We start from the raw sequence: 12,370 nt of genomic DNA, 5'->3' as shown, positions 1-12,370 counted from the left end.
CTGTCTTACTAATAATTCCTTGTGCCAGCCATTTCAGCCCCCTTCTCTGACTTCCAGAAGTCCTCAGAACTCAGCTATTACTCTAAACACGCTTCAAGAGGAAAAATGCCACCACTGTTGCCAGAAAACACAACTAATTTTACCACTTGGAAGATACACAGCTCTTAACTTTTAAAAGCTCTGTAAAACCGAAGAATAACTACTGTATTGGACAAAATTGTGTGCGGATTCCCTACAACATCAACTCATGATACCCTTCGGTTGTGTTTTTTCCTACTGAAGGCATTAAATGCCCACCTTGGTCCGCATAAGAAAACCATTGATCACCACATGTACATTTATAGTATGTCACTAAAGCTATTCTGTTTCTCAAAATTTTGCAGCAACCTTCTTCAGTCTAAAACCTTTCCTCTTTGGTCTCAAGATGTTTCAGGAATCTCTTCTGTTATTCTGAATTACAACTATAAAAAGTTAGCCTTTGAAGTCTTTCTTAGATTTATTTGCCTGCCAAGAACTCAAAAATAACTGAACAAAGCAAGCAGCTACAAAGTCAGCTCTCCATGAGGAACCATCTGGGCTGGTTTCATTTTCTCGGCTTTCCGGGTGGGGAGGGATGTTTAAATGGCAGGCAACTGGGATGAAGGAAAAAAGCACACGCACTGAGGAAGATCTGACAAGATTTAGTAAAACAAAGCGTTATAAAGTCTCATCTCTTCTAAGACATGTTTAATGAGTGGAAGGGGCTGAAGTCTCCTTGTTTAAACTGTTGAAGGGTTACCAAAATAAATTGGCAATAAGGCTAGGAAAGCCTGCCTGAAGGACTTCATCAGCCAGCTAATGCCAAATCTTAGAAACGGCTCCTCTACTGCTGTATCTTGAAATTCCTGAAAGAGTGTCCTTATCTTTGCTCTTACACTAGAAATACAGGCACTGCGAACTCGTGTGCATCTCTAACAGTAGCTAGAACTAAAATTGCAGAATTGTCACCCCAGAAGGTGAGGAAATTCACTGCCCACAGACGTGCTTCTTTGACTCAAAGCTGCATGTGAAAGTTAGAAAGTGATGTCTACACGTATCCTGATAATTGGTGTACAGCCACCCAACCTTCTCATTTACAGCCATTCTTGGCAAGCATTCCAGGAACCTCTTTCAATTGCTAATTAATAACACACTTGACTTTGAGGGTAGGAAAGGGTTAATCTTTTGATTGAGCAGTTCCTACAAAATAGAAGTAAATAAGAAACATTAACTTTACAAAACATGAGTTTCCCCTCAATCTGTACTCAAACTACAACAGCAGGAAAAAGATTTTATTGATTTTGACTCAAAACAGGCAACATGACTCCTAACAACAGGATACTCCCTTGTTTTTCCTGAGTAGTTTACACAGGGATTAACCATACAACCCAGTAAAACTTGGTGGGAAGACTCACATGAACAGCAATTTCAGTTTCTCATTTGATACCTGGATCTTAGCCAGTGTATATGGACAATGGAATAATTCTTTCCTACTGGACTCAGATTGAGCTGTAATCTTGATGTTATTCCAAATAAAGTGGTCAGGTAAGAATACACTAATATCACCCAACCGAAACGTCTCTCATTCACCTGTGAAATGTACACACAACCAGACTATAAAGAAGAATTAACTGCAATGCAAGGTCACTGAAACAAGTAATGTTTAGGGGTAACTCAATGGTAATCCACATCTCTCATTTGGAATGTTATCAGTGACAATTCACATTCCTACTGTGATTTTCTTTTCATCCCAATAAGCACTTCTGATGAGAAAAAGACATTCAGGGGCTGTGAGCAAAATACATTCTGAGGCCTGATTCTGCAGGCATCCACTGCATAGCAAGCAGCGTGTGATTAACTCACTAGTCACCATAAAATTATCACTCAAGGGGAACAGCAGTTGCAGAATCTGGCCTAAGAAATGTTTCATATTGAGTATGTATATTCTGAAATAGTCTTACCTCAGTAAGTGCATGCAGCTGTCCTTGATGCACACAGACACCCATAAACCTACAAGAAACAAGAAAAGTGGTTTGGGCTTTCTTCACCAACTCTTTTTATTTAAAGAAACGAAGATAATAAGTACGGGATATATCAGGAAAGAAGGAAACATAAAAAGAAAAAATTCCCCCTCATGGATACTGCATACCTCAAGGTTGACTATTTAAACATCTCAGCACAAAACAAAATCACGTGCTTACATGACAATATTATTTGAATTAGCAGTTCCAAGAGGGCACAGGAGACAGTTCAAACTCAAGATGGAAAGTTACTAATTTAACTATAAGCAAAGGCCAGCGTGTAACGATTTATAGAGAAAGGAACAGTCTCCGAGTTCTGTTTTAAGGAAGTTTAAGCCAAGTAATCCACTGTTGGTCTGCAGAAATAGAAAATTACTTCCCTTTGCATTTTGCTGTTTAAGCATAAAGATGTTTCTTCCTATCCCATTCCTAAGCACTCAGAAATATGAGGGCACATACGTGTAGGACACTTCCCCTCCTCAACTCCCGATTTCCAACACTTGGATCAAGGCAAATTTCAATAGTATTTGGTAAACACATATTTCACAAAAGTTACCCGTGTTCCACAAGGCCCAGACTCCTGCTGTTAACAGAGTAGCTGTTAACCTTGATTTTTCCAGAAAGCAATAAAGAATGCGCCTTACATTTAACAAGCAAGGAAAAACTGGAAGCTCATTTTCACCACCATAAAAGCCGAACTTTAAAGTGAAAAAAAGCAAATTAGCAGTAAACATCTCCCATAAAGTTCAGTAAACCTTAGACTGTATGCACTTCAGAGCCCTCCCTGCACAGTTCAAGTATTAGTTCTTTAGATTAACTAATTTTCAGTTTTACCATTTAGACTTGGGTCTCAACAGCAAACACACACTTTCATTTCCACAGTGTTCAGAAATTTCCACTTTGCAAGCAAGGGGTAGAAATGCATAATTTCATTACACGTGACAGAGGAATCGTGTGGAGAACAATTTGAAGCAAAAGGACTTTTTATATCCTCAAATACTTCTGAATTTAAAACCAAAATGATGCAAGACGCATGTAGTACTAGTTCAGCTAAGCTGCTTTTGAAGAAATGAATGATCCTCACTGTTCTCTTGTCTAACAGCTGACTGGTAAATAACAAACAGCTGAAGAAAAATATAGGTAAGGACCTTTGCATAAGCTGAGCTGGGGAAGTCTGTTTTATAACCAAAGAAGCAGCAGGACTTGCACTTCAACACCTGTTGTCAGCTCTCACCTCAAATAATAGCCCCCAAACTAAATATGCAAATTTTAGTTCAAGACACAGTGAAAATCCAATTCATCTTGTTTAATTAAGAACAATAGAGCACGACCAGGTATTCAGGGGAAAGGGAAGGATTCTTTTAGATATACCATCTAGTCAAAACATTGCTGTTTGAGTTTCACTTCATACAGCAATTGCATACGAACAATTTTGTAAACAGGCTGACAAATCAAGCTTCCTGAGACTAAGAAATCCAGACTCCTCCAGAGCAGAAAGCTGTTTAGTCCTTAATGCATTCTGAAAGGGTCCAGCGCTATCAGGCACGGTGTTAACAGCTTCATCCACAAGCAAAAGGGGAAAAAAAAACACCAAAATATCAGCTCTCCTAGTAGACAACTTTTGAAAGGAATGTTTTCTCTTACGAAACGTGTTAATGACACAAGGTTAACCCTGTACTGCAGTACTTTCTTTCAACAAAAACTGAGGCTAAGTAATTAAAAATAGTGATGTTTTCATCCATATATCAACTCTTCCTTTGTAAAGGCGTATCGCATTAAAATTAAGAATTCATTGTATTTGACTTTATTCTAAAATAATAAAGCACTTAAGAATTAATCGGGATTTTGGCAAAACTAAATTTGTCTCATCTTTACTGAACAGGAAAAACATCACTGTCACCTAAAGGCTGGCAGAACTTTCTCTGCCAATCTGTTCTGGTCAAGAGAAGACTCAATGGAAACACACTCATTGCCTTTGGGAACTTACACTGAAGGCAGAAAATACACATTGGTCAAGTTACCAAGAGTAAGAGTTAAAAAGTCCTTACACATTTAGGGGTCCTATTGGGAAGCAGACTTACATTTCTAAGTTTAAATCCGAAATTAAAACCAAAACTCGATATCATGATCTCATGGAAAAAAGCTGTACGTAAAGAAACATTTATAACCCCACATATTTAGAAGTGGAAGAGAGAAACCAGATACGCTGATAAAGACAGAATTAATGAGTTTACAAGCAACATACTGAAACCATTTAAACTTTGTGTTAAGAATCTCAGTTTTCATACTCTGGAAAATAGATTGATAGAACAGATCTTTACTGATCCAAATTCCTGGAAAACTTCTTTGCTGCTGTATCAAGGAATAATAAGCCTCTTGGTGAAGCCAAGCACTGCTACAAAACACTCTTGGCAAGCATTTTCACTAAAAGACAATACATGCAGCTGCTACCAGGAAATACAATTACCAAGTAAGACTTAACATAAGATTTCAATTTCTGACCTTGCCCCAGATGAGATTCCAAGTTGTGTGGATAGGAAGCTGACATGCTGGCCCAGTATAGCTGCTATTATTCCTGTTGGCCAGACGCTCTGTCTCCAGAGCCAAAATGTGCTTGTAGGTGAACCTCAGCAGAATGTCTCGTCAGCCAAAGGTTACACTTCCTACAAGCATTTCTAGTTGGAAGAGGGTTCAATGAGCCACTCATCCACAAAACAGGAGACCATTTGCAGATTTAAGGAAGTTTATTTTCAAGGCAGCGTGTCTGGTCTTATCAGGAAAGCTGAAGCACTTCCGAAATCATAACTAGTGGTTGGAAAAGTTTCCCCAGAAGCTGCAAATATGAAGGATGCTATTTGAGTCCACCCTACTGAATACAGCACTGCACATTTCCACCATAAAATGCTTTACAGTAACTGTCAGTAATGTTGAGATGTTGGAAGTCTCCTTCCATAAACCAGGTTATTCCTCAATCAATCTGGAATACCTCCCCTCCTTACACAATAGGAAGAAAAGGTACTCTGGAAATTTCTCAGTCCATTACAGCAGTTACTCAAAATGCTTTCAGTCCAGTCTGACTGCAAAGTCTGGACAGAAAGGCAGAGACTAAGACCTGTAGCCTCAGTCTGCAGTCTTTGCTGCCTCAATAAATCAAGCAAAACTGATATCCAAATTATACAGCCACGGTGGACACCCAGACATCGCACACATGCTTCTCATTAAAAGAACTTCACTGGGACATGTTCCTGTTCTGTGGATAAACCTGGAGCAGCTACAGTCCAACATAATAAATTGACGCCCTCTGAAATCTACTGCTTGCATGAGAAAATTCAGTCTTTCAATGATAACATCAAAAATAAGAAACAAACTAAACACACCAATGCAAAATTCTCTTATTTGAACTCAGTAACACAAAGAGACACAAGACAGATGCTTATTTCATTGCACTGACTGTACTGGAGGAGGAAGAGTGTGAATAAGAATATTAAGTCTGCATCAAGACTTTCCTTAATGTTTTAGGCACCACGCTAGATTAAAAATGTATTTTAAGTTTACCATACTTGCATTTTGATTCAAGACATAGAGGTAAGGAATTTCCTCTGCCCTTTCTGTAATATATTATACACAACGCATGTCTTCTGCTGTCTTGTGCACAGCATTTCTAAAATACTTCTTTTCCATAACCACATTACACAGAGAAGTAGAGGTGTTTTCCTTTTCTGTTAAAGCACTGTTCAATACAGGACAAAGGATGTCAAAAGACAAAAGCCACCCTTCTGCTTATTGTAAGAAAGTCAGTGGCAAATAACTTCATGAAAAGAAAGGTTTGAAAGCAGAAAATTGCACAAAAAAAACCCAAAACACAACAAACACCTCCAAATAAACAGCCCTGGTATTGTGTTCCCAGGGTGCTAGATTTGTCTGAAAAGAGATAAAATTCTCCTTGAAAGAAGTTCATGTAATATGCACACTGCTTATTTGTGTGTGTGCATGCATAGACAAGAAGGTGGATTTAATCAATGAATCAATCTGCCTGCACGCTCACTGCCAAACATGCGGCGATACCTCCAAGCGCTCCCATGAGATCACTTGAGACATGAGCTAAGACTTTCTATGTACAGAACGGTTTAAATGAAGTCCCCAAGGTGCTGATTAAATAAAGAAACCCTTTTTCAGGCAAACAGTAGTGATATCAAAGATTGAAATTCTATCTCAAAATGAAGATACACTAATATAAGAGACAGCCCAGAAGATGGAGAAGCTGTGTTAGCATACCACTTCATTTGTGAAAATGAGAAAAACACCTGTAAGACATTACCAAAATGAAAAGGTATTGGGTCTCTCAGGCTGCAGCCCTACAACTCAGCCTAGGACACAAGGATGGACATTTCTTGGGTACTTTCCAGCCCTATTTTCTTACTTTGATTTAGGTAAAAACTCATGACGGTGGCAGCACATCAGCACTTAGAGAAGCAGCAAAACGGTGGAAAACATCTATGAGCATACACCAGACCTTTCCTAATCCTGGTACCAGATCCAACCCAAGCCTTGAACAGCACTGAGCTTTAAATGGGACACAAGCTACTAAGATGTGAAGAAATGCTTCAAACCTCTGGTTCCTCCAACCCCAGCAATTATAGTCTCACCACGTACCAGCCAACCTGTATTAAAGTGGCTACAGTAAACATCACAGGGTGCAAATCAGAACGCCACCTCACTTTCCCACTCCTGCTCTGCCCATCTCTTTTGAGGGAAGATGTGACAAAGCCAGCACATCCCACACACAGGGCAAGAAGTGCAGATCAGAGCAGAAAAGCAGTTTAGTCCTCCCTGCCTGCTTCGCTTGCATGTCAAGCATCAGAAAAGTTGGTTATGAACGATTTTAGGAATCAGTACTACATCAGTACTATTTAAGAGTTTGGTGAAGAAGAGAAAATGAAGTTACTCAAAGTCTACTGTCTCTCCAAAACCTTTCAGAAAGAGCCACACCGCCTATCCCAGCTGTGAAACAGCAGTTTAGAAGAACTGGTTATTTGGTGCACTGTCATCACACCTTGAAACCTCTTAATATTATGGCTTCAGCTAATTATGTTAATTGCTTGTCACATCATTATAAAAGAGCCACCAAGACTGAAAAGATTCAAGGAATAATAAGATGCACACTGAAACATTCTAGATTTGTATCCAGTAATCTATTGCAAAACAAGAACTACCTTTTTTCTTTCAAGAGCCAATAAAGCAGATTAGTTCAACTCTAGCTTCTTTTCTTCAGTCTCTCTTATCCCACCTTGCAATACTACAATATGAAAATGCTCAAAACTAGGAAACAGACCTAAAAAATATGAGGAAACTATGGCACTTCGCATTGTTCATCTGCAAGATTAGTAACCATTAATTATTTGAATAGTGCTAAATTTGCAATAATTTAAGTTCATGAAGACAAGCTAAATTCTAATCTTTATATCATTTTGCCAATTCATCACAATTTTCTAATGTGAAAACTTATTTTTATCTGAAATAAGTTATTACTGGTAGACTCCAGGTACCAAAATCATGTGGATTTTCAATTTGCTCAAGTCTTTTATTTCTCTTTTTCTTCCTCCTCCCCTTCTTCTATTAAATTAACAGCTGATCCTAACACATTCATAACAGATACAGTTATAATGAAATAATAATTTTTAAAAATAAATAAATAGCACTGATAAAGACAAACTCTATATGATTCATAAAAAAACAATATACCTTAAGATGTTTGGATGTGAGAGTCTATTCATAAGTTGAACCTCCTTCAGCATGTTGGCTCTGTTGCTGTTCAGTGTGTTCATCTTCAAGGCCATTACCTGGTCTGAAGTTCTGTGCCTTACCTAGAAGACACAAGCAAAAATGGTAAGGACACGAAATGCAAGACTGAAAAGAAGAGTAATAACATAATACAACTCAAGGGTCCTTCATGACAAATTACTTGATCTGTACTCTGATTTCTGTAGCCTGTCACACAGATGACTTTCTATAAGCATACTATCCAAATGTGAGAAAGCATTCTGCTCTTCTCTTGTAACTGGTGATGACAGAAAGCTTGAGAAGCTGAAAAAAAATTATCAGCTTCTTAGTATAAGTCAAGGAAGCCATTCATTCGTCCAGTGAGAGAAAAGTTTCCAAGATCTACGAAACTCACTTTCATTCCACCCATATCCCTCTTCCCACTGCAGTGGTTGGTGTCATTGTTCTACAGAATGTGTTATGAGAGGACCTGGTGGTTACAGCTACAGGGCAGATTTCGGAGGTATTCAATATTTACTTCTGAATCAGGACCACAAACCAGATTATAGATTCAGTGGACAAAACGCATTCATACCAACCCCTACAGCAAAGCAGAGAGATTACGGGACACAGTATCACTGAGTCTAGGGTGTTCAGTGGTGGCTACAGAGCGTCAGCACGACAAAGAGGATTTCTCTAGCGACTGTGTAGAACCAGCACACCATTCGGTTACCTTCCTCAGTCAGAAACGCACGGTTGTCACCATTTCTGACTTAATACTCTCGAACTAGCCCACATGTCATCAGCAAACAAACCTATATTACATAGATACGTGCTACTAAAAATTTGTCACAATAGTGTAAGGCTTGCCCATCCTTCAAGTTTCCTTGCATGTGGGCATAGCTATATGCATATTACTAATACAAACATAATTTCCATGAATACTATTTTCTTCCTATATCAGTACCTGCAGCTCAAACAGAAAATGTGTACTTCTCAAGGAACTGAATAGCAACCATGGCAAATTCATTCTTGGTTTGGAAAAGTCTGTGATGCAAGAATTTGAGACTCTCACCAGCTTTCTAATTTAAAACAGAAATCTACATTATGATGTATGTAGATATGGACTACCTACATCTTAAACAATGGCAGCCTGTCCCTTTTATTCAGGGAGACCTTGCTCATCCTTTGCAACAAAAGGCTTCTTTAGCTGCGGTAACACAAGTTACAGAAGGAACAGCTCAGCCCACGATAAACAGATGCAAGAAGAAAGCTGGGTATGTTTTTTGGAGGTGACACTCACTGGTAGGTCTGAGGTAGCAAGTGATACCCATTTTCAAGTTCAATTTGCACACCATATCTGCAAGAACAAGCGGCACATTTCAGCTTAGCATTCTCACCTAGACACAAAGCGCCATGAATTCAGCACAGGGATGTACTGGGAGGACTGGGTGTCGTGTTTCAGATGTGTGCCCAGCTTAGCGCTTCCAAGTTGCCTATTCCTGTCCTGGTTTGAAGTATAGGGTAGCACTGGAAACATTGCAGTTAAGTGTGATAAACAACATCGAGGGACTGAGCGAGTAGAAAAATAGCCACAGATGCTGCTTCTCCTGCTTCCTCCCCTGCACATGAGCTCCTCAGATGACTCACCCACAGTCACCCAGTAATCCCAGCACAAGGAAGATCAGAGAAAGGAGGTGAAGGATATAGAAACCAGCACAGAGAGCAGAAACCAACAGCAAGTTCATAAGCGTGGGACTCCTCCTTTCAGTGGCAATACTGGCTTTAAATTAAACTGGTCAAACTACAGCTTTAGTGCACTATAACAAGATAATCTAGAATCCTTCTACACACAACCTGTCTTGCCTGTTTGGCATACTTATTGGTTTTAGGCAGGATGATTGCATGTTAAGTTGATGAGGTTTATTGTTACTTGCCAGGTTTCTTGTGTCTATTGTGTGCTTTCATTAATTTTTAATTTTATGCAGCTTTTGCATACCCAGCCAATTTGAATGAACAAGTTGGACAGGTCAATGTCTATATACATATTTTTTAAACATCTATTCTAGTTATATATCAGTTTTATTAGCAGTAGTGCTTTGGCTGAGGAACAAAAACTTTTCTAAAATGCTTTCATAGACTTAAGAATGCAAATTTAAATTAAGAAGAAAAAAGGACGATTTAAATGCTTTGAATCTTTACAAAGCAGCTAAATCAGCACACTTCTTCTGGGAGGAGGGTTGGGAATCCTGGGTGTTGTGGTGGAGTAGTTTGGGGTTTGCAGGGAAAAGGAAAGAATTTGAAGGAACTTAAGTCCCGCAGGCAGTGAGGTGGTCTCAACAGAACTTCCTCAGAAACCAGCTTTCCACTAACACAGAACCTTTCACGTCTACCAACAGGGAGCAAATAGAGGTGCAAGGTGAGCAGGAACTCAGATGGAATTTGGTCTTCAATAGTATTTGCCTTCTCATTAACTCTGCCAGCTACCTCTTGATTTCCTGTCCATTTCTATAACTGACTCAGTTCCATGCCAAAATTACAAGTCCTTTTGCCTCAACTCTGAGACAAAGGTAGAACCTACCACAGGACCTTCCTCCATGTTCTCTTTGCCTTTTCCTTGTTGTGACAGCTCTCGTTGAACTACGGAAGCCTCAGCGAAGAGGGTGGGTAAGCTTTGGGGGCACTGTGTGCAGTGTGCTTCCTGGATTTCCAGGTCTGATGCTCAAGAGGAAGTGGCTGTCAACTGCTCCTCCAAGGTCTGTCCACAGTACCAACTCAACAGCCAGTGAAAATTGAGACATTTTTACAAAGACAAAATCTTTCATCCTCTATTTCAGAAAGATATTCTGGAGTCTTTTCAGTCTTGACAGACAGAGCAAGGTTCTATGGTGAGGTCTGGGGGTGGGGGTGTTTGTTTTATAAAATCATTTTCCCCATGCTTGGTAACAGCTCAGATTTCCAGCATGTATAGCATATTCTGTCCATATAACTGGTGTCTAAACAGCACCCAACCCAGTGCTAAGCTTTGTTTCTCTTAAAGGGACACTGTAAGGTAACTCCAGAGATTTCATTTGAACTTCTGTATGTTATTCTGATAACATTGGAGGATGTATTCCTGACCAACCTGGTAGAACAGCAAATTACCTAATCAAACCAAAGGAGAGGTGGGAAAACAGGGACTCATCCTCTCTTGCTAGCTACCCTTTAAGTAAGGAGAAAGAAGCAGAACTGAAGGTGGGAAGGCACGTTCTTAAGAGGACAATACCAAATATTATGAATAAAATCAAATAGCAGTTCATATATTATGGAACACAATGGTAATTACTTGGAACATACATAGGGCTAATTGTGCTCCTCTGAAGCACTGCTGGCGAACAGTATTGCCATGGCAAGAATGACTGCCAACAAGGAACAGGCAGGTCCTATTTTAAGGTCTTGGTCAAGCTCTGGATCATCTGCATAGAAGGAGCTGTCAGATACACAACCCCCTGTGCCTACTTACCTGTCAGTCACACCCTAGACAAAACCTGGGTCTAGTTTGGCATCCCTTGCTGAAACCCTGCCAAACCATTTTGTTCTAATCCTTCATCTCCTTTCAGGCCATCTCTGTGCAATGAAAGCACAGAAGTGACGTTTCAACCACTCGACCACTTCAAAAGGAAAACTAGTAAGTATTTTGGAAATATTGATGATCCGATTTAACATCAGTTTACAAGGCAGTTTGACTCAGGCATATCCCTGTATACTCAACATACACAGGGATTCACTCGAGCAATTCAAACTTTTCACTGATGCAACTAGCAGATTGCTGCAAAGCTTTTAAAGCTGTTGACATTATTATTAATTAGGGTTCCTCGCATATCAGAGCAAGTAACCTTTCACTGATGTCAGGATGATCATGTCTCTGCTTAGAAATGGTCTGACAATCCTGCAGCTGCTTTCCCATGCTGCTTTGCATATATTTCTGACTTCTTGATCTGCTTACCTATGTGTCTCCATCTCTGAGGTCACAGCAACCACATATTAACTGCTTGTCAGCAATAAAACAGGAAGGCAAACTGTCCCTTTGCACTCTGACTCTTCCAGGATCAAAGTACTTTGACCCAGCTCTGGCTGGCTGCATGGCCTGCCTGCTCACTGTGTTTCCAAACCATGTTCTGACCCCGGACCTTACCCCTTCCTTCAGAAGAAGGTGAGAAGTAGAGGAAGTCATGGATCCAGGTACAGAATTAGTAATACATTTGAAGGAAATCTCATAACACTGATTGAGCAAGGCTCACATTCAAAAGAACAAGTCACTATATAAATGCTGGATAAAGTTCACATGAGGAGTATCCTGCAAAAATTGGTGGTTTTAATTTTCAAGCTTGCTGTTTAGCTACAAAATTCCTTATTATTAAAACCCCCTAAATACAGATAATTCTTAAGATATGTCAGGGCTTTCTGAAAATCCAAACATTTATATTACTGCCTCTTTTCACCTGGACTGAAGGTGAAGGAACATGTAAGCAATGGCTGAAATGTAGCCTGATTTCATCTTCCACAATGCCTTTTTGACCTTTTCTATTAAC

At 39.6% G+C, this 12,370-nt stretch overlaps 1 protein-coding gene across 1 annotated transcript in view; it reads right to left on the bottom strand.

Annotated features, from left to right (window-relative positions):
• TESK2 (testis associated actin remodelling kinase 2) overlaps nt 1–12,370 on the bottom strand; it is a 72,590-nt gene that overhangs the window by 39,022 nt on the left and 21,198 nt on the right. Inside the window, exons 3-4 of the mRNA XM_065841744.2 lie at nt 7,782–7,903; nt 1,980–2,028 (exon numbers count right to left, since the gene is read on the bottom strand). Of these exons, the coding sequence (XP_065697816.2) occupies nt 1,980–2,028; nt 7,782–7,903 (171 nt within the window). The remainder of the gene's footprint in view (nt 1–1,979; nt 2,029–7,781; nt 7,904–12,370) is intronic.

This window comes from Patagioenas fasciata, chromosome 6 (genome assembly GCF_037038585.1).
Source record: "Patagioenas fasciata isolate bPatFas1 chromosome 6, bPatFas1.hap1, whole genome shotgun sequence".
NCBI classification, from domain to species: domain Eukaryota; kingdom Metazoa; phylum Chordata; class Aves; order Columbiformes; family Columbidae; genus Patagioenas; species Patagioenas fasciata.
The sequence above is the reverse complement of the archived record's forward strand: the minus strand, read 5'-3'. Positions and strand labels throughout refer to the sequence as shown.